Below are 23005 nucleotides of genomic sequence, written 5' to 3'. Positions count from 1 at the left end.
TTATTCTTTGATGTGCAGTCTTATCCTCTGTTTTGAATCATCTTTGCTGCGCTGTTTGTTTGGAAGATTAGTGTTTTGTGTGTGGGCAATTGGTGTAGAAAGTGATCAAGAGTGGGTAAAAGAATGGAGAGGGATGACAGAGTGCCCTGAGGCCATGTTAATAAGGACTCCCTCTTTCTTTCTCTCTTTCTCTCTCGCTCTGTCTCTCTCTCTCTCTGTCTTTTCACTCCTTTCTCCCTTCCCTTGACGATAGCGGGAGCAGCCAGATCATTGCTTCACTCTCTGGCTTGCCCACCCCTCCCTTCCTCTTGCTCTCTCCAGCCCCTTCCTTTCATGTTTCCTCCCTCCTTCCAGTTTTCTCCAATCCTCCCTCCCTCGATCCCTCTTTGAACCCTCAGGCCGCAGATCAGCTCATTGCCAGGAGAGAAAAGGAAAGGAGGCGAGAGGGCGGGCGGGTGGGAGGAAGGGAGAAAGGGTGGTGAGGGAGATAGAGGCACGGCCTCTTATGAAGATGGATAGAGGAGGAACAGAAACATGCAGGCCTGCAGAGACGAGCAGACGGACAGAAAGGGAGTCCAAAAGGTGGATGTCAGTGCAGTGTTCGCAACCTCTGTTGTATATGTAGAAAACAAAAAGTAATCATTTTGCACGTCTGAGCTCGGAGTATCTCTAAAGGTGTGAAAAATTCAGACGCATACTTAACAGCCACAAAGTCTGCAGCTCCTTTCTTACCTCTCGCACCAGTGCAGCCAGCCCTGTCTACTTATAAATAGAATTGCTAGCAAAAGGGGATGTTGGTTTCTTCATATCAGTTAAGTGTCAGCACACACAAACAACTGTGATTCCACATTGCTTCACTTTATTTCACACAGTTGCCATTCTTTCAGTCTGTATCCAGCTCCCATCCCTGTGAGACCTCCAGGGAATAGAAAGTAGTTCTGGCTTTACTCATTCAATTAGCTTTCCTGTGCTAGCTGGTGTATGGGTATTTTTTTTTTTTTTTTTTTTGTACACGTGGTGTTTTTGGATCTTGTGTAAAGCAGAACAACTGTCTCAAATCTCTCTCTCTCTCCTCAACATTTTATGTCTTCTCTGTCTCTTTGTTTCTGACAGTACTGGCATAAAGGATGCTTCAGCTGCGAGGTCTGCAAAATGACTCTGAACATGAAGAATTACAAAGGCTTTGAGAAGAAACCATACTGCAATGCGTAAGTTGTCCCTAACTCATCATATTGTGTATGTCATTGAAAGCGTTTCATGTTTCTGTACGCAACTGGTTCAGCCCGCATCCTAAAGACTCTGACAGCAGTGTTTAATCTGTCCACAGACGGAAATAGGACCCTCCAAATATGAGTGTGTGTGTGTGTGTGTGTGTGTGTGTGTGTGTGTGTAAGTGTAATCATGTTGCAACCCAACTAAGGCCCCCTCTATCCCTCTGCTGTTTATCAGTGACTATTCCAGCTCCCCCCTCAGAGAAAAGGCCCATAGTGGTGTGGGAAAGTGCCTCCCTCCTCCTCCTCCTCCTCGGGGGGGGGGGGGGGTATCAACAAAGGAAATTCCTCAAGTTCCTCTACAGTGACACAGGCGGACACACTGAAAACTAGCATATCCACTCACACTTCAGCACATACTCACACACTAAAGGCTCATCGGGAATCCATGGAATCCCCCTCTGCCATTACTTATAATGATTTTCTCCCTTTCTCTGTGTGTGTGTGTGTGTGTGTGTGTGTGTGTGTGTGTGTGTGTGAGAGAGAGAGACAGACAGAGAGCGAGAGTTGGAGGGTGAGTGCATGTTCTGCGAGGGAATGCAGAAAGAAGGCGTTGCTTCATGTTCTGACAAGCTCTTTTGCATTTTTTCCTGAACTGCCATTTTATTGCCAGCAAAGTAAATCAAGACGTCATGCTGGCATTGTCATTCTCAACCCCAGTGGAAACTCTATAGTAGCATGGTGGCTTGTGGTCAGCTGTTTTCTATAGGCTTTGGCTTCTTTTATGATTAGTACCAGGAACAAGTAATTTGTTCAAAGTCTGGAGTAAAACATCACTGACACTTTTTTTCCCCTCTTGTACATGGGGTGGGGGGACTCAAATTTGGCTGCTAGAGTGTTGTCATAGGTGTACTAGCCACAAACAGCCATTAATTAATGTGTCTGGTTTTTTTTTGTTTTTTGTTTTTTTTTTAGAAATTACAGGTCTTTGCTGCTTGCTAACAACAAGCACTGACAGGGTGTGACTGACTTAAAAAAACTCAGAGGAGCTCTTTCCAAGTCTTCTTCAAATCACTCTTTATTTCCCCGGCTCTATATATTCATAAAATTGGGTCACACCACTCAAGATAATTGCACACTTTTCTCTCAAGCAGAAATATTCCCCACTCTGCGAAAGGTCACAATTTAACCTGAGAACATGAAACAAAAAAAAAAAAATTCTCTCTAGATCTGAGCCCTACATGGTATGCAAATAATTTCCAGGTTAACCAAATGTGTTGATCTGATTCTGGAGTGCAGCGAGGTCACAGGTGATTGTTTGCATCTGTCTTCACGTGTAAGCTTCAAAATCACGCTGTGGGCACTTTTTATTGGATTATTAATTTTTTCATATCATGAAAGTCACAGATGTTTGTAATAACATTAACGAGGGCTCTGTTCTGCTCAAGTGCGCCAGCATACCATGAGGGTGCGACAGTGAGCCAGCATAAACACCACCAGGACCCTGAAACTAAAGCAGCTAAATGGATTTGAGCCCTTATTACTTTTATTATTTACACCTGTGCTTTCTCTACTTTGACATGTCAAATTGTCTCCTGTGAAAAAGGCCTGTTTGTGCTTTATTACCAGCCATGACAACGTTGCGACGATTGGAATTGTTTTCAGTTTGTGAGCCTGTGCGTGTGTTTCGACTTGGCAAAATGTGGTGGCACGTACTGTAGCGACAACCATCACAGCTCTTGTGAATATTTTGCCAAGTGTCTGTCAGTCTGTGGAAAGATTTTCTCACTGCGATTGCGTCGCAACCGTGCAAGTTGCAGGCACGAAACTTTACAGGTGTGTAGCTTAGATCAAAATTAAGGCAGAGTTCAAGATGGGTTTGGTCCGAGTAGGGGTGTAGGAAGCAGGGAAGGGGCCACTGACACCCACACTTAACGCCCCTGGTTCATGAAACTTTAGTGGTGTGTAGTTGGGATGCAGTGAAGGTCAAGTTTGAAGACTGGTACACTCCAAGTATGGGGGCTCAAACATATAGGGCTAAGTCATCTAGATGCACACAGGTCAGCCCATTGCTAATGGCGCTGTGTCTGTGCTGGAGGAAAAACCATAGTAAACAAAATATTAATCATAGCAAAGTTCTTCAAAATGTGTCTTGAGGGGGACTTCAAATATTATTATTAGTAGTAAACATCTCGGTCCTTAAATCTCACTGTGACCCTGTCCATACTTTGAATCTTTTACTTTCAATTTAAGGTGTTAACTAGCCACAGCAGGTGTCGTCCTTCTATCACCTTTTATTTTCACAGACTAAAGTGGCTTCCTTTCTCTTTCCTGCCTCCAATGTTCCCTCTGCTCCCTGCGCCAGCAGGAGCAAGGCCCTTCAGAGCCTGTTTATTATGCCTCTTTTTGTTTGTTTAAAACAAGCCTTGTTCGAGTAAACATCATCAGCAGAGAGGAGCCTCCCGCTTCAGGAAAGGAATTCAGGCTATGCTCTCTGTCATTATTCTGTGGGATAACTACTTTATCATTACTCCTCTATATTTGTCCTCAGTAATTGATATAGGTGTTGTTTGTTTTCTCTGTATTCCCACCCACCTCTTCCCTGAGAGTCCCATCCCTGATTAGATGCTGGAGTCACAGGGGGGGATTGTGGGAGATTTAGGAGGACAGATAAGTGGACAGAAAAATTCTTCATTTCCCCAGGAGACTGTGGGAGCCATTGGTTGGAAGCTGCCTTAATGACTGATGGTCCAGAAATGAATTTGAACATCAATGTGGTGTTATTAAAAGTTGTCAGACATGTCTTGATTTAGTGTTATCATTTACAGTGCCAGGCAGTTTTCTTCCATTTAGCGCTATCTTTAATCATTTTGTTGATAAATAACCGGTGAAGATTATAACCACTTTCACAATGTGGCGTGACACTGCTTCCTGGGTTGTGCTGCCTCATGTATTAGTCTGGGAACGGGCTCTCGTTCAAAGATATATGAGCTTTGTTGTATAATGGATTCTCCCATACTGTATAGTAGACATCTCTGCCTGTTGTGTTCTTCCTCTTTTCGTCAATGCTGCCTCCACTAACTACAGCTCCTCTCCTGTGATGTGTGTGTTTCGATGAGACTTCTGTCCAGATTTTACATGCAGATGAAATGTTCCTGCTGAATGATGCATTGCAACCTTTCCAGGTCTCACAGGGTCAAGCCGGCCACAACATCTCCTGGTTCCACTATGCAAACAGGCCTCTCCTCCTGCACAGTAGGCGGTTTGTGTGTGTGTGTGTGTGTGTGTGTGTGTGTGTGTGTGTGATTACACATGCGTGGCCCCTTCACTCCTCCACCCCTCCATTCTGATCACTCCCTCTTTAGCGTTCACAGGGCTAACTGAGTTTGTGCATGTGTCACCCACTCCCGTCTGCGACTTATTACCTTGTTATACAACTTGACAGATAGATGAGTGTTCTTGTGACTCACTCATAGCCTCAAAACAGGCACGCGGATGCGAGCACACACACAGACAGGCATCGCAAGATCCCACTGAGTCACCAAGCTTATATCTTCAACCATGTTATGTGTTTGTGTAGCAATTTCCTGACCCTTAAGTGCAAGGACAGTTTCTAAAGACGCATTGAAGATTACAGCAACGCTGTTAACACAGACACTGGTTGTGAGGGTGTGTGGCTCTAACGCACACACACCCGTCTGCTTCAGACGAGCAGGGGTTTTCAGACACAGTGATGCTCTGTGAAAGGAAGCGTGTTTTCCACCACAAACCAGACACGCCCAACTCCAGAGAATACATGAGCGTATATTATTAGTTACGGAGCCTTGATCAAAGTACAGAACCCCCTAAAATAAAAGGAACACACTGCTGGTAAAATAGATTAAAGGGGCAACATTTATGGCAGATATGCTTTCGTCTTATGCAACTATATTCTTCAAAAACTGACAGTCAGCATCGATTAGCCTTACAGATATGAAGGCTGGGTTCTTGAGACGGAAATGACAGTACTGATGAATGGAAATTAAGAGCATTAAGATAAAGCCCTGTTCAGACCTGATAAAAATTTGTAGTTTCACGTAGTGTAGGTTTGAGAGGAAGGTGGCGAACCCGGAGAAAAAAAATACGCTAACATGGGAAGAACATGCAAAGTCCTCACAGACAGGCCCCAGCTGGTCAGTGGGTTTTAACCCTCTAGCTGTGAGCCCAACCTAAAGTTGACATATAAATCCTAAATCAGCATTTATCTTTTCATTCTGTTTAAACTTGGTGTTTCGGCACAGCTGCAGATAAAGATTAGGCTGCACTAATATTATTAGTGTCATACTTTTTGTAGAATTAGATTCCAGTGCTGGCTGCGTAGGATTGTTCCCGTCTCTGAAATAATCCTAACATTTCCGAAAACTCCTGAGCGTTGTAAAGTCCAGAAGCCAAAATTATTGGAAAAACATGGATGTAATAATTGCCAAAATTCACAACACGTTTTTATTAAAACATTTATTATTCTGCCCATATCCATATTTGTTGGTGCCCCTTACAAAACACTTTCACTGGGGTTATAAAACTGCTCTCCTGCTTGCCGCACTCAAAGTGAGGATGAATTACATTTATTCATGAGATAAAGTTAATCTAATATCTAATTTCTAAAGACTCATTAAATGCAAAAAATCACCTATCAAATTGAGAATTTTGGCTTTTTTTCATGAGTGATGATGGCATAAAATGTGACGACAGACATCAAAAGCTTTGTATGTTAAAAAAAAAAGTGACATCCGGGAGAACTCTAGTAGCCACTTTGCCTCTTCATTTCAGATGTCATAGAGAATTATGGAGGTTTGGACTTAATATATGACTAACAAATGAAAAAGACAGTGGTGTGTCTTTGTAGGAGGCACCTTTTTGCCTCTGTGATTAGATACCTCACCACAATAAAAGAGTAGCTTCATTTGCATTGTTTGATCAGCTTGTTCGCAGCCTGCCCGGCCTCGGCTGCTAACGTAGCAAACCACTACATTTGAATGTTGCCGATAGCTGCCATTTCAGGAAAGTGAGCGCTAGCAGTTGTAAAAGCCTGAGCGTGCACAGACCTGCGTTGTAGGGATGAAAGCAGGGATCAAGTGCTTGGGTTTGTTGTATATCACAGAGCTTGAAATGCCAACTTTAATCAACCTCTCCAACTACATCCACGTTCCGCTTCCTACTCTGAAATTATTTTGGGGGATTTCTTTAATGTGCCTCCTGTATCTTTTTTTAACAGTATTTTATGTAAAGTGCGCCAACCACAATCCTTTTGTTCAAGTTTTTACATCGCATAATCACACCAGGCCGAATGCTAATTCAGTTTGTTTACCATGTCGTCAAGGAAACGGTAAACATATAGTCCAAATGGGTTACCCAGAGGCACGGATAGTGGTTGAAGATTTTTGAGGTCACCCGGCACCCTGAGGCAGCCTGGGAACTGCAGTCCATATGAGCTGTTAGATAAGCTGTGAGGACTCTTCCCCTCCTACTGGATTTCAGCCATGTGGTTTTGCTGCCTTAAGGATCACACTGAACTGGCAGGCACCATTATTTGTGGACCGTAAGCCTCCAGTGCATAAAAACACTGACTTACGCCTCACACGCACAAACCATTGACAGCGGTTTAGGCAATCAATAAATAAGCGTGCGATGAATGGCTTTTGGAAGGATGCTTGGTGTGCTGCATGTGTGCATGTCTGCGTGTCCTGCCTACTTGTGTGTATTTATGTTTGTTTCAGGCCGAGCATTTTCTCCTGAGCAGCAGGAGATCGGGTGGTTATGGGTCTGCGACTGTCAAGAAAATTCCCAGAATCCATTCAAAAAAGAGACTCGCCTTCATGCTCCGCTGAAAGGGGCTGCCCATGACATCATTCACACTCACCCACTGTCTCTTTGACCCTGTTGCTGTGTCTGCAGAGTGCTGTTGCTTCCTGTTATCCCCCATAGGGCTATGCCTGTGTGTGTGTGCGTGTATGTGCACAAGTGTGTGCCTGTGTTTTGTAAGCATGGAAAGCTTTTTCCACACCTGCTATGGCTCGCCTCCAAAACTCTGCAACCTTGAGGCTCTCGCCCCCCCCCCCCCCCCCCCACACACACACACACAGCCCCAGCCTGCACTTCCTCTTTTTCAGACTACCTTGGCTCCCACTGACAGAGCATTGTGTGTTGTACTGACATGCTTTTTGTCTACAGGGGCTCCTAACTCAACCTCAGGACCACCTTGAATAACAAATGCCCCCACTGTGGGGCCACAGACTGCACACTGCTTGAGTTATGCTGTTTTTTCCTCTTAGAGTCTAGGCATGAGCGCCACAGTGGGAGTCTGAGTAAAAGCTGGCATCTGCCTGTGTGTATTTACTGTGTACTGACTTTCTTTGCTGTTTTGTGTGTTTATTTTACAGACACTACCCCAAAACATCATTCACCGCTGTGGCTGACACTCCAGAGAACCTCCGCCTCAAAAAGCAGAGCAAAATGCAGAGCACGGTAACTCTTTCTCTCTGCTAGTAGCTACCAAACTCCAGCTTTCAACAGAAAAACACACACAGATTGCACACATTTTGGCATTGTTCCATAGGGTAAGCAATAGAGAGGCATGCTTAATTTGGAAAGCCTGACTTGAGTTAACCGTAAAAATTGATCTGGGCTTGTCTGTTGGCTCACAAAGCCACCTTTCAAATAAAACAGTCAGTGTAATTCAAGTTTGTACATACAAGATAACTGCGTGCTCACAGCTTGAGGACAGACCTGAGAAGGCAAGCATACAATTGACTGCCAGTGGACAAGTAAGAGACTTGAAGAGAAGGCTGATGATCATGTAAGAGTATGATTAATACGATGTCATGGAGACATGACAAAAGTTATTGTCACTGTTCAGCTGTAAGATGAGAGAGTTGGTTTAACCAGTGGGCGGAGCTTTGTCTTAAAGTCAGCCGTTTCCAACATGGCGGCCAGGTCATGAATGTTCTCATTTTACAGCTAAACAGTACAATTAAATATATTTCGAAAATAGGCAATGCAGTAACAGAATCTTGATTCCTATTTGATCAGCGCTGCCTAATTTGACAGTTGGACTGCAGTTTTCGAGTGCTGACAGACATGATTGACAGCTACATTAGAGACTCTTCAGCTCTGATTGGTTGTTGTTGCTGCCGTGCTGCAGTCTGATTCTAGCGATGCATTAGAGGCAGTAGGAAGAGGAGTAGGGACATGATTTTTTACTCAAACTATCTGTCTCATGTGCTTCTGTCAGAATATAGTGACAGTTGTACCAAAAATGAGACTGTTATTTTCAGAAAAGTTACCAACTGTGGCTTTAAATTATATTAAAAAGTTGTTGTTTTTTTTATATAGATTGGAAATATGAAATAGGATCTTGCTTAACTCTGCTTTGCAACACTTCCCATTTCCTTTTATTGCCAGTTGGAAAGAAGGGCCCTTGTTACGTAAGGAAGCATTGCAGCATAAATGTTTTTAACTGTAGTGGAAAGCCCATTTATCTTTTTAGTTTGAGTAAACTGGCCTTTCACTTGAGTTTTGTAATTCTGCCTGAGCTCGCGTTATAGCTCAGCCTGAAAACTTGCCTGATTAGAACCAGGTTAGTCTGGAAATAGTGCGTTTTCACTTTCTGACTATGCTTGACCACATTGAACCTTGACCACATTTGAACCTATTTGGTGAAGGTGAACTTCCTGAAAATCACAGATGTAGGTCCTTGACGCTTTGAAATCTGTGTAGATGAAGGTCATCAGAAGTCTTCCATGAGACTGATTGGTTAAATGTAGGGTGGGATTTGCTTTTTGATACACCCAGACTCAAATAAGACACACATTCTATAATAATCCTGCTTAACCAATACTCTAACAGCCCTCTTGTTTCACGCTGCAGCTCTCGGCAGTGTTAATGTGTCTGGCTGTCATTTCTGTGCTTCTTTATGATGGTTGCAAACTGGATAATAGCCTTGTAAATTGTGTGCTGTCATACCATACCATGTTTGCTGTGGCCCAGAACAGATGAACTACTCTTTCTTTGCATCTTTGTTGCAGTCCTTTTTTTTGCAGGGCCACCCCAGTGTACTGACCACATATCCTCCCAAATTATCTCTGCACCTGTTTGTCTTCAAATAGCCCCCGGATTTAGGTCCCCAGTCTGATTTGTAACCACAGAAAACACTACTACGACTCTGTCTCCACAAGCTAAAATAACAAAGACCCAAATAGAATCTAATATATAAAAAAACCCCTCATCAGACCAAAATATCCATCTGAACTGGGTCATGTGTTACTGCTTTGATAAAGATGGCTCTGATAGAGAGTCAGAGAGATTTGCACTCACCAGCTGACTTTTAACAATGTTTTCCCAGGTTGGCTGTCTTTGGTTAAAGAAAGCATAACTAATCACACATGGAGAGGCTATAAAATGTTATTATATATGGTAGCAAACAAGTGGTAGACAGTTGCCAACCCTGGAGCCTGTCATGTGAGGTTTCACTTCTCTTATTCATGCACTGATGTCTGGAGCATGTTCCTTAGTATTTCAGGAACTTGTCTATCAAAGTGATCACTAAAGTAACTACAGACAAACTTCTTGGAAGCTGCATTACACCTTTTAAGGAAAAATTACAGAAACATTCACAGCTCAGAGAAAAGCCTTTTTAAATTCACTCATTTTTAACCTTATTAATCACAAAAAATAACAATAGATGCTGGAGGGAGTGGTATATTAATCTGGGTGACTTTTAACTCTTCAGAAAGAAACTAGGGAAGGATCCATAGGGAACAGTTGAAGGAGAGGTTTGTTTTCTTAACATGTAGCAGAGGAGAGTGTTTTCTAGAGGGGCTTAACAAAGAAAGTACTTCCCTTATCTTATCAGAGTGTCGGTGTCAAACACTACGGATGAAACTGGGGTGTGTGTGAGAAGGGGTTTTTGTGGAGTATTGGGGTGGGGTCAGTGGTCATGTGGGGAGGGGGATAACTGAGGGATCGAGAGACAGATGGTGTTTTTCTACATGGATTGTGTATCCAAACAACCCCCACAAACAATCAACCATACACTAAGAGAGACAGTCATTATACTAATGGTTTATCATAGTCACTTGCCTAAGAATGAGATTATTAAAATACAAAAGATGTCTGTGTTTGATGGTGAAGGATTTGTGGAGGCATGACTAAAGACTGATGTTCTTTCTCGGTAGTCATGGTGGACAGGAAACTACGCTTTCAGTAGAGATACCCAAAGCTTTTAACAGAGGAAGACTGATCTAAAATGGTTTATGATTAAAAACTTCCCCTTAAAAAGAGAACACAGTTTACAGTAAACAGAGTCCTCTCCTGAGAAGGATTGCTCAAATCTGCTTTTGGGTACAGAAACTGAAGAAAAATGTGCTGATTTTGCTGCAAGTTAACCAAACACCCTTAAAGAAAATGTTGTTTTTAAAGAGCTCCTTGTTAAACTACAGAAAATTTTGAGTTTCTTGGGATATTTTAAAAAGTATTTTTTTACCCATTTCAAAACTGAATCTAATGCACATTACTCACTAAGGATGGACATTGTAAGTAGCATCCATATTTGCGTGCTCGCATTCAATTATTATAGAGTAATGTTGGACTCTTGCACCAAAAAGTATAACATAAGAAAAGCAATGTCAGTTGACCAAAAGCAGAAAGCAAGTGCAGTTTGAAAATCTTTTATTCAACAACAAGGCTCCAGTTAGTCTATTAAATCATAAATTCAAAGTTAACATAAGAAAAATCAGCAAACTTTCTGATGCTGCCGTTACATAGATTAGAGACAGTACTAAAGGAACGTCTCTAAAGTTCGGAGGTGCTCTTCTCCTCATCACTTCAGCAAGCATGAGCTAACACAGCGGCAGCTGCTTACATCTAACACCTCACCTCACAACTCACAGCGACACTGAAATGGCTTGAATCTTGTTATTAAACCCGTTAATAACCATTGGGTGACGTTAGCTTTGTGATGCTAACAGTTAGCCTTGTCACTGTATGTGTGCGGGTGTGCGTGAGCGACTTCTAGCTCTGAGCCAGAACTGGCGTTTTCCAATGATAATGGTACTGAACATTACGCTAGTCCTCTTTCTTAGAGCAACCGGGAAAAAAAACGTTGAACACACCACCTGTTACACCTCAAACCTCTGCCATCTCTGACAGCCATTGCAAGGCATTGGTTTTTTACCTTTTAACCAAGCATGTTAGCGATTAGCTTGCCTTGCTACATTAACATATTGGTAGATTTAATGTTGCCTGAGTTAGCTTACAGTACACATCTACTCCTTCTAAAAGATGAGTTATGATTTCTTCGGACTCATAAACAGATGTTAACACACTTGGCAAACATTTTACGTAGTTCATTATTAATTTAATCCATGTAAAGTAAAGCAACATGATGTTTCCCAGCTAATGCACCACTCATCTGCCTTGACAACACAGTTTACACATTTTTATAACGGCTGATTGATTTAAATCAGAGTTCTACTGAGTGAAACATTACGCTGAATTTGGCAGCAAACCTCATTAACGTCAGTGATCTGAAAGAAGTATGGCAAATCAGTAACACATAGTCAGACTAGATGACGAAACACAATTTAAGGTGTGCTGCTGAGTTTATTTTGTAATGGGCAGTTTTCCAAAGTAGGTTGAGAATGCAGTCAGACAAGAAAAGACAAAAATAATCTTTTAATGACGAAGAGTGAGAGACCTGTCATTCTCTTGAGCAAATTCTGATTTAAACCTTCTCCGCTCTTTCAGTTTTATTATATTGTATGTCATTCCAAGCATGTGAAAACGCAGTGAATGCATTAGAGTAGGGCGTGCAGGAAAATACGGCACAAGTCGTGCCACGTGTTGATTCAGTAAGGCACAGGGCATTAGAGTTTTACAATACAGGACGATCCCGTATTTATATAGTACAGATGGCAACCTATTCCTCTCTGTAGGTAGGCAATGGAAACTGTGCCACTGGTTACAGAAACAATCTGTTTTTGTTAATGCTACGTGTGCAACACTGTTGTTGAAGCCCCGTTTTTAGCTTAGTCAGGTTGTTAGTAATGTTACAAACGCAGACAGTGTAACAGGTATCACAGCTTCACAAGGACATTTAAAAAAAAATGCTAAAAAAAAAACAAAACAAAGCTGTATTTGCTCATTTAAACTCAAATTACTTTCGGAAAGAACCACCATTGGCGGTTGGCCACCACGATTAGCCACTGGGACTAACCATAGACAGTAATGTGATGGAAGTGGCACCCATAACAGTTTCTACAGTCTAGCTGTCTGGAATAGTGTGGATATATAAATGTAACGTTCCCATGTTTGATTTTGGGTGGCAGTTACTTTATATGTTGAATGAATACTGACATCAAATCACATCCCTACTACTCGCACGCATGTTTATATTGTAGTTAACTTAGGTATTTTTCAGATGATATTTTGCGAGTGTGTTTGTGTCAGTGTAAGGAAGTTGAAGGTGTTTGTGGAGAACTGTGTCCAACTAACTCCTCACCAACACTGCTGCTGGGTTGCTACGGGAACCCTATTGCTATGGTAGCAGGGTAGAGGTTTGTCACACCTCATTACAAGACTTTGTGGGGGGAAACAGAAAGAAACAAGACGGAGAGAAGGAGAAATAAAGAAAGTGGAGAGAGCGAATTGGGGAGGAGGAGGAGAGCAATGAGGCGCACATGAGCGAGGAAAAAAAAGAAGAGACAGGAAGGCACCAACACAAGAGAAAGAGGGAGGAGTGCAGGGTGAAAGAGGAAGAGATAAAAGTAAATCCCCAGAGGAAGGAAAGCTAGAGGAATGCAAATAGAAGCGGAGAAAAGGATCATAATGAGGAAGAGCTGCAGCTCTACGAGACGACTCCGTCGACTGCTGTTGAGGCAGTAAAATATGAATGAATGAAAAAGGAGCACAGTGAGATGGCAGTGTGGGTGGGGAAAGAAAGCAGAGGCATGATTGGAGGAGAAGAAGCTGTTGCACAGATCTCAAAAAGACAAAGGAGATAGACTGAAAAATAAAAATAGGGGGAGGATCATACATTGACTGATGGGAGCGGAGCGAGAATTGAAGGACAAAGATGGGCCGAGGCCACATTAATCTTCTTCGTGACTTATCTTTGTGCGCAGGCTTGAGAGCCATGTATAATTTTCCGTGGAATAAGGATCAGCCGCACTTTTCACCCAATTTCTCAGTGGACGTCACGCTAGGGGTGACGGACGTATCACACACACACATTATCTGTGAATCACAGTCATGTCATGTCATCATGAGGCGCTGGGAGATGAGAGGAGGGTTGGTCAGCACTCTGTTCAGCAGTGTCAGACAATATGTGGATGTGGGGAGGCGGCGGGGCTTTGTTAGTTGGTAATGCATGCAGTGCATTATTGCACGCTACACAGTGGAGGAAGTCGGTGCAGTCACCATGGAGGCAGGACCAACGGTCTGGTTGGTGCGGGGAGGTGGAATCAAGTGATTTGTCATTGTTTCAAATGTCATAACAAGAGCCGAGGAGATCAGATGGAGAGGAGCCAGCCACGTGTAGCTGTTTCTTTCAAAATAAAAGAAGTACCTGACTTTCCTGTTTCAGGTTTATAAACCAGCATATGTGGTTGTGGCTTTGAATACTTGAGAGCAGCCACAGGGCAGCAGCGAGGGAGAAATCCATGCATTGTAATTTTTGATTCTTGTCTGACGCTGCATGGGCTGGACATTTCCTCCTCTGCCCTCAAGGTCAGGATAGGGTGGGTAGGTTGGAAAAACACAGACTTGCACACGCAGACACTGTTTGTCACACACTACCTCTCATTATGACCATATATGGTTGTTACCACGTCCTGTATGTAAGGCCTTCACTCCCCAGCAAACAGGAAGTGAACGTCACCATGAAAGTTGGGCCAGCCTTACTTTGCTTGCACTCATAATGCACACACACACATACACACACACACACACACACACACTGCTGATGGTTACTTCAGTCATAGTTTGTGCGTAAGACAATTTTGGTTATTATCTGCTAAGTAGGTATTGGGAATTAAAAGGCCACTACTTAGTTTGTTATATTGTCTTCAAACTTCAGTTTATAGTGAAAAATTCAACTAATACAACTATATGAAAAGGTGATAAAATGTTTATAGTAGCACATGCATGATTTAATTAAAAAATGTCAATCCTCGGTTCAGAAAATACTTTAAAAAGGAGAGCTTTTCACTCGAGGTGACATTTCAGTGTTTTCATCTAACAGTGTCAAGCTGTAATAAAGTCAACAATAAAACCATTTTCCCTCCCTGCTGTAAAAGTATTTTTAAGGCCAAATAAAAGCCTTTATCACACCAAATTAAAGTGCAAGACCGATCCCTCTGACAAGCCAAGTACACGGACTTATAAAGTGGACTTTTTACGACAGATACTATAGATGAAGAGCACTACACGACAATTAATAATACATTCATTTGAAAGAAGCAGAAAAATACCAAGACACATCAGTTGTCTTTGTGATTTTTTTTTCTTTATTAATCTGTATATTTTGAAAGAATCTAGGTCACAGCATGTATAAATAATCATATGCGCAGTATTTGTCGGATTTCCTTGTTGACTCACACAACCACATTGAAACTGGCCGCGCGTTCTCATTTCAGCCAAAATGTGGGCACATATTGTTTGCCTGGCATGTTTCTAACCCCTAGTTTTGTTTCTAACATGCTTCATGTTTGTTCCGCAGGTTTCATACAAGGAGGAATTTGAGAAGAATAGAGGGAAAGGTTTCACTGTGGTCGCAGAGACGCCGGAGCTGGAGAGATTTAAGAAAACGCAGAACCAAATCAGCAATGTAAGTGTAAGCAACACAGTTACCAAAGACTATCATGTTTCAGTCCACCTGTTCATTTGTTGCTTTTAAGTCAGAGATTTCTTTCTAAACACATTATACCTGTCGGGAAATGCTTGTTTTCACCGTTTTTGTGTCCAGGATCTTTATTGGGCCGGCCTAAAGTCATGGCTCGCTGACACACTGGAGTCTTCCTTCATATAACCCCGCCCCTGCTATGTTAAAAGACAATGTTAGAGCACATCAGTGTCATCTCGTTCATCCCCTTTGAGTGGAGTGTTTGGTACATTCATCAATTTCTCTATGCTCTTTCGGTCTAATAAGTACTTCAACAACTGTGTCACAAAAACACAAGCTAAATAGCCGTCATGTACGTACCTTTCAGTTAACTGCTATCAATAGCACCTTACATGCCCCTTGTGTCTCAGTGGAGAATACAGCTCATGTAACACATATTTATTTTTCTGTTACCCGTGACTTTAAATCATAACAGAAGAGCTCTTGATTTTCAGTATGTTGACTAAACATTTAGAGCTCTTCTGGTGTTGTGCTCCCCCCTGAAACCCTGGTGTGAAGCCAGTCTGGTGTGAGTTGATTAGTTTCCCTAAATCAATATAATCTCTCTGCCAATATTGAATGGACAGTTTGCTCTGTAGAGGATAATTGGTCTATATGAAGCACAACAGAAAGGGCAGTTTCTTTCCTTGACATTTGCTGATATCACAGCTTCAGGTAGGCCATGCTTATCTGATGCTTAGTTAAAGACTTTGCATAATAGTTATGTTGGCTTTGTTTGAAAGACTTAATAAATTTCCCCACCAGAGCTTTTAATCCTTTTCTATATTTCACTTCCTGAGATTGGCGGCACCTTCTTAAACGCAGGCCTTAGGGCCCTGACACACCAAGCTGACGGTCAGCCACTGCTCAGTGTCAGGCCTTCTATGAGCGTCTGTTGCCCTAGTTTTTCGGTGTGTCATGCACTACTGGCAGAAGTCGGCCCTTGCCAGCTTCCCCCAGCTTGCAAGTTCAACTGCACTTAATGGACGGGGCCTACGCTGATGGATGAGAGTCTATTGGTGGGTTAGACGTGGCTACATACAGAGCGGGCTACACCCACGATTCCCTCTCTCCCACTGTAAACGCTCGACAGTCGACATTACTGCTACACCCCGGGGCATCAACTGTACTCAATAGTTCTGCCATGGCTAAACAAAAGCAATCTATGCACCAGTTCAAATAAAACATTCTTGTTAGGCCTAGTCCACACGGACCCGTGTATTTCTGAAACCGTGTATTATTCTATGCGATTTGGCTGTTTGGCCACACGCAACTGCACTTTTGGGCCCCCGAAACCGCGTTTCTTTGAAACCAGAGTCCAGGGTGAAGTTTTTGGAAGACTCCGGTGCCAGCGATTGCGTGTAGATAGGGTAACTGCAGTATTTTATTATCTGTCTCCATTGTTTTACGTCAGAGCGACGGTAAATAGCTCTTTTCTAAAAGTTTACTAACTACTAAAATCCCACATCCTGTGTTAAATACAATGTATCTTAACTTTATTTACAACAAAGCTTGATTCTGCACTCTGCACTTATGTCCGTATGTGAATGTTTACTGTTGCTATGGCAGCAAGTGACAGCTGACGTTAGCGTCAGTTAGCTTAGCTCAATCGTACAACAATAACAACCCAGACAGCACGCATACGTCTCGCCGACGTCGGCACGATGAATGAAGTTGCATCAGCAAGACGTATTATGGAGAGCGTTTGCTCATTGGGAAGACGTCGCCGAGACATCGGCATTTGGTAAAAAATGCCCTCCAGACGATGTTTGGACGATGAATCAAAGATGCTCAGCGCAGCCCCTCTACAGCTTTTATACGACCTTTATTTAGGTCGGATCATTCAATTAGTATAAATATCTCCATATCCATAGTCGAAATTAACATGTATTTACTTAAAATGTGATAGGAATATGGCAATATCATAACAAAAAAACAATATGCTTGACCATTAAATAGCTTTGTAATATTGTGTGTGGATAAAATAAAGAGACAGGTACGATTCAAGTTCGTGATCATAAATTTATTTCCAGCAGCATATCTAAAAGAGCCCCAGCACAAAAAGGATAAACAGAACAGAAAACATATGGCAGGTCGGGAGACGAACACAGGCAGCAGGGTCTGGATTGCTGGGAGACGCAGTCTGCAGGGGAGCCCGGGTTTTTCATTGTGGATTGAGGAGCAGTTACGTGTCCAGTCCGTGCTCCTCATCCTTATAATAAGTCCCCATCCTCGCTCCTCTGTCCCGCAAACACTATTGTGGGTGGAGGAAACAGAGAAAGTACACAAAATTACGCCCTGGTATATCCAACCAGCTCTGACAGAAGCACACAGACCTTTTTCTCCCCGGGTCGTGACGGTCTCGTGGGGTCGGATATAACATCTTTTGTATGTTAAAAATCATAATTGTTTAATCCTTGTTTTTTCTGGATCCCGATAAACACACAGACACAAACACTACAGCTGTTCCAGTTGTCATGCTGGCTGATCTGTGTAAGACAATCTGACAGCTGTGATTCCATCCTGCGAGCACTTAGAGATTTATCAGGCTTTTACAATTCTAATAATAATTCATTTTTTCCTTATTAGTGAGATTAAGTTTAAAGACGCGCGCACACGACTGTTCAACATATATGAAGGTGTTTTGCGATTGTGATGTGTGTGCCCCTCAGCTGTGTGAGAGACACACACAATAAACTGTCGCCCTACATTTTTTTCTGAATATATTTTAATGTGTTCTGTGTTTAAAAAGATAAATAAATAAAACATTTTCGGAAATGGTCTTGATTACATTTCCCGGGAATCCACACACCTCACTGGCAGGACAGGACGGCAGTTTGACAGCCCGAGGATGGTGGAAGTGGACAGTGTTTGTCATTTCCATATAATTTTTTGTCAAAGCCACAGGGAGCCACTCAGAAGATCAAAGAACCACATGAATAGGGCTGCACCTTATGATTTTTTTTTAATTATTTGATCAACTAATCGGAGGATTATTTTTAATCATTTGATTAATAAAATAATTAATTTACCTAAAATAAATATCAAAAAACCTCTCATTAATATTTCAGTATTTTATTCAATTAATATCCACAGACACATAGCTCATTAGAATAATAATGGTGACATCTTTTAAAGTTAGTCTGTAAAGTTAGATTTCCACCATATCTATTAGACTCGCGGCCGCGGTACTTTCCAAGGTGCTAATGCGCTGTCCAAGGTGCTGATCCCGACTATGTTCATTGGTTTGTTTGTTCGGTACTGTTTTATGGTTATTTTCTGTAGTTATTTTTGCACAATTTCGTACTTCGTAGTTTGACAGAGTCCATAAATAGCCTTTTGGAGGTGTGTGGATTACTATTTTCTCGAAAATTACATTTTCTATCCTGGAAACAGAGGCGCTCTATCCCGATGTATGTATGTATGTTCCCAACCTCAACACTTTAGTGTATTTTCTGCTGATATTAATAATTATTATTGAGGAAGAAGATCACCATTTCAATATTAATCAATATTAATCAATCAATGGATTAAGTATAAATCCAGTGATCTTTAAGCTCCGAGCTTCACCTGGGATTTTATCTGAGATTCTAAAAGTTGCAGCAAACATAAATCCAGCGGATTTTATCCATCCAGCGCAGCGCACAGTTTGCATCTTCATTGTTTAATATTTTGAACTATTTCCACACAAAGCTGGTGGCAGACAGCGTGTTATGTGTCTCATTCAGATGGTAGAGACAAAAGTTATTCTATTAAGTGAATTCATAACATGCTTGAATTCATGGCGATTTGTGATCGTTAACCAATTAATAATGCACCCAGTGTACTCAGCTGGTAGCAAATAGGAGCCAGAAAACACACACACACACAGCCCGAGCTTTATCGCACATAGCTGCCGAACTCCAGACCGGTCTGGAGGAGAGGCGGAGGCAGAGTGGAGCTTTTAGGCAAATAAACATCGCGAGTCACGATTCTGTTCGGATTCGACTTCATGAACGCACAGATGTACAGGGAGGGGGGACTGTAAAATGGAGGGTCATGACAGAAACAACTGGAGTCTCTTGCGCTTTCCAGTGACGGTGCACTAAAACACACCCTGAGGCGGATATTAGCTTTACTTCCAGTACGAACACACCAACAATAACCCATAACCAGTACCGAACCATGAGAAACTATTATACCGGGCCATGTTAAATAAAGGCACAAACCCAGCGCTTCCCTTCGTCAGCTGCCGGTTAACCACTAGCTCCGCAGCTGTACAAACACCAAACCGGATACTAACAGCTAACGCTAACTAACTTTACCTGACCCTTTCCCGAATTCAACATTAATTTATTATCCAGAAGGGGATTGTTCATGTGTTGGAAAGACTTATAACTACCTAGCAATGGCGTTTGCTAATCGCTAGCTAGCAAGCTTGTTAGGAGTCGGTGTCTGACCTCTTTACCTTCACCAGCACACCCGGTCGGGACTTAGCAACTAGCAACTTTATTGAATGTCATAGTCACAAAATAACTATTTTTATGTGAGCTTAAAGTGGGCTTACCTGAAGACCAGTTGACACCGACGAGAGGCTGTGTCCTCCGTCTTCAACGCCGGCTCTTTGTTCCGTTGGTGCCAATTGGATGAATTGCAATGGGCCGATCCACAGCCGACCTATCTCCGACTTTGAAATAGAGCACATAAACCCGCCCTCTGGCAAACCATGTCCCTGCTGCTGGGCCGATGCTTCTCAGACGCATCAACAGCCGTTAGGAGTAGAATGCCGACGCATGATCTGAGGCCGACGTCGGCGAGACGTATGCGTGCTGTCTGGGAACAATAACCCATAAAATTATAATTCAAGATATTTAAACAAAATCAACAACAGCTACCAACAGTTACAGTCCTTACAACCTTAGCTAATGTGTTGTCACAGGTTAGATTGTCAAAATTAAAGTAATAACAGCTTAAATCCCTGAGGAACTACGCTAGCATTAGTGACGGTTGCATCCACTCGTATGCAGTTACCTTACGTTACAGTTCCCTCAAACAATATCACGAAGCACAATACAAACTATATAAACAAGTTATCTATTAAGGGTACACTACTGATAAAATCTGAAGGTACTTAGGTGACATTTACCCACCTGAAAGAATAAATGAAAATTGTGATTTTGCTGGTCTTCAGTAGCTTTACTCTAGGTGTAACTGCCAACTGAAGAATGCAGCGCAAACCAACCGTTTATATACCCAGATTTGCTCTCGTGCCTGTACTCAAATCAGTTATGTAACATTAGCATACGTTACGTGTGCTGACGTTAGCAAGTTAGCAGTGTGACATTTAATCATTATGGACAGGCTACGTGACTAAAAACAACAACAACATATGTTGGTGTTTTGTTTTAGGTATTCAAGAATATTTTATTGATCGCCTGGCCTCCGATGACCAGAAAAACGGCAATTAACTTTATCGCTCAAACAAATGATTAATTTCTATATTAATATCGGTACTCATTTAAGATACCTTCATCCGGAGTTACCGGAGGCCACTGTCTAACATCATCAACCCAGCTATTCATTATGCTGTCATTGTAGAGAGTCAGTTCACAATGACAGCATAATAAATTAATGACTGACACGTCACCGCAGCAATGGCGCCTCCGCAAGATGGCGGCATACACAAATCACTCGCTGAATTCGTCTATATGTCACAGAAACTTTATTTGTGAGCTATCTGCTGTCTTTGGGCGGCATATCCAGCTGCTCGACCTAACGACCAACGAAGGAGGCGGCTCCTGTTGCTAGCTACCCCAACTATACTACCACGAAAGCAGCGACGGGCCTGCCAATGGAGGATCTGGATCTGGCCGGGTCGGACCTCCGTTGGCAGGCTCGTCACTGCTTTCGTGTTAGTGTAGTTGATTGTTCAGGCGCCTCTGCTGTTGAATTAGGTTGCGCTATTTTTGTGGATCGGGTTGTTTTTATTTTCCACATTTCCCTATTCCGGTATTGATTCTGACTTCTGATTGGTTAAAATGGCCAAGTTACATTGCCACCTACTGCTTTGGCATGTGTATTACATCACTTAGTAGCAGATTTTGCGGTTTCATGTGGATATCATATTTTTTTATCACACCACTCGTGTGGACGATTTTTTTGGGGGGAAACTGGAGCCGGAAAAACTTCAGTTTCAGAAATGATTTTTGCCACAGCTCTCGCACTGAATTCCCCGTGAACTTCAGAACTCCCATGTTGCTTTGCAAGCGTACTCGGCTGATGAGTAGAATTTAAGAAACAGGCTAAATGACATGATGTTGCACACTCTTGTACAGTAGGTGGTGGTGTGCACCTTTAAATTGTTTGCAATCCGCCAACCGAGAGAAGAAGAAAAAAAAATGCTTTGCAAGCTGTCATTCCAATTGAGGCTGGCCAATAGAGACATGTCTTACAGCTTTCAGTTTAGGCCCCGCCTACCAGGTTCAACTTTTTACTTGCAAAACTTTTTGACGTGCAAGCGAAAAAAACGACTCACAAACAAAACTTTAAGATTTGCAAACAAAACTTGTGGATTTGCATTTTATAATCAATCATTTTTTACTTGCAATAAAACATTTTTTGATTGCAATATTGATACTTATGCTCTCAAATCTTTTTTTGATTGCAAAACCTACTCTGTATGATTGAAAAATAAAGAAACAAATGTAGCTCCATAGTGGAGCCTGTGGGTGAGTAAAATCACTCTGATTGGCGGTTGAACTCAGTTTACAGGAAGAGAAACTGAGGTGAGGAAAGCAAACAAATGGCTAAAGTCAAGAGGGTCAACAAAGTTGTCACATGAAGTAAGATTATTTTTTAGCCATTGAGCTCTCCAGCAGAAAGTTTGTCATTGTTTGTGTTATTAGGGTTATTATTGTAACTATTGTAATCCTAGGTATTCTTCTTCTTTCTTCTTTCTTCTTTCTTCTTCCGAGGAAATCATACTTCCCATGGGTGAAAACTCACCAAACTTTGCACAAAGGTCCAGTCTCATGCCAGATATCCTCAGCTGTAAACTCAAGCCAATAGTCCTGATGGTGGCGCTACAGCAAGCAACTAAAGTTCAAAACTTTGAAAATTCATAACAAATCAACCATATGTGCTACAACTTCACAACTTTCATCCAACTGTGGCCCCAAAACTGAAGAAACTTTGTACATTTAAACCTATTACAAATTATGAAGTTCATCACTCTGTTTTTTTCTTAAACCTATCTCCTCCCACAATTTTTGCTCAATTGACACCAAACTTGCTACAGAGCATCTTCAGACTGTCCTACAAAAACTACGTTTCTCAGATTTTTGATTGATCAAAAATTGAGCCTACAGTGCATCAAAATGTTCGACTGTAAACGGTATTGTAAACATATACATGCAAATTCTTGCTAAACAAATCTTCAATGTTCCTGAAAAAAATGACAAAATTCTAGAGTCATGGTAGATGATGCGTGGCAAATTTCAGAATTTTATCTCAAAAACTGAATTTTTGACAGCATTTCGAATTTTGCTCTCATGTGAACAATCGGAGTCAATGTAAAAATGGCAATTTTAAACATCAGTTTTTCACTTATGGAGCAAATCAATCATTGTTACAAACAAATTACCAACATCTCTGCTATGCTGTCTAGATGCAATATGTGTATTTTCAGATTTTTGTCTTCATAACTGAATTTTTTTTACAGTAGTTTCAAATCTGCCTTTCCATGCACAAATGGCTGCTTTCCTACACAACAGTGAATGGCTTACTCAATGTGTGAAGCCACTGTTGAGTTTCTGCTTGCCAACTACCTCAGAGCAGTAGATGACCGTCTTAGGTTCCAGAGGTTGCAGGTTTGAGCCTCAACTGGTGCAGAATCCACATG

At 42.0% G+C, this 23005-nt stretch overlaps 1 protein-coding gene across 2 annotated transcripts in view; it reads left to right on the top strand.

Annotated features, from left to right (window-relative positions):
* lasp1 (LIM and SH3 protein 1) overlaps positions 1-23005 on the top strand; it is a 40119-nt gene that overhangs the window by 8104 nt on the left and 9010 nt on the right. For both annotated transcript variants that reach the window (XM_049560485.1, XM_049560483.1), the window contains exons 2-4: positions 1114-1208; positions 7631-7715; positions 14965-15072. In XM_049560485.1, the coding sequence (XP_049416442.1) occupies positions 1114-1208; positions 7631-7715; positions 14965-15072 (288 nt within the window). The remainder of the gene's footprint in view (positions 1-1113; positions 1209-7630; positions 7716-14964; positions 15073-23005) is intronic.

The sequence above is a fragment of the Epinephelus fuscoguttatus genome, linkage group LG19, assembly GCF_011397635.1.
Source record: "Epinephelus fuscoguttatus linkage group LG19, E.fuscoguttatus.final_Chr_v1".
NCBI lineage: Eukaryota > Metazoa > Chordata > Actinopteri > Perciformes > Serranidae > Epinephelus > Epinephelus fuscoguttatus.
The sequence above is the reverse complement of the archived record's forward strand: the minus strand, read 5'-3'. Positions and strand labels throughout refer to the sequence as shown.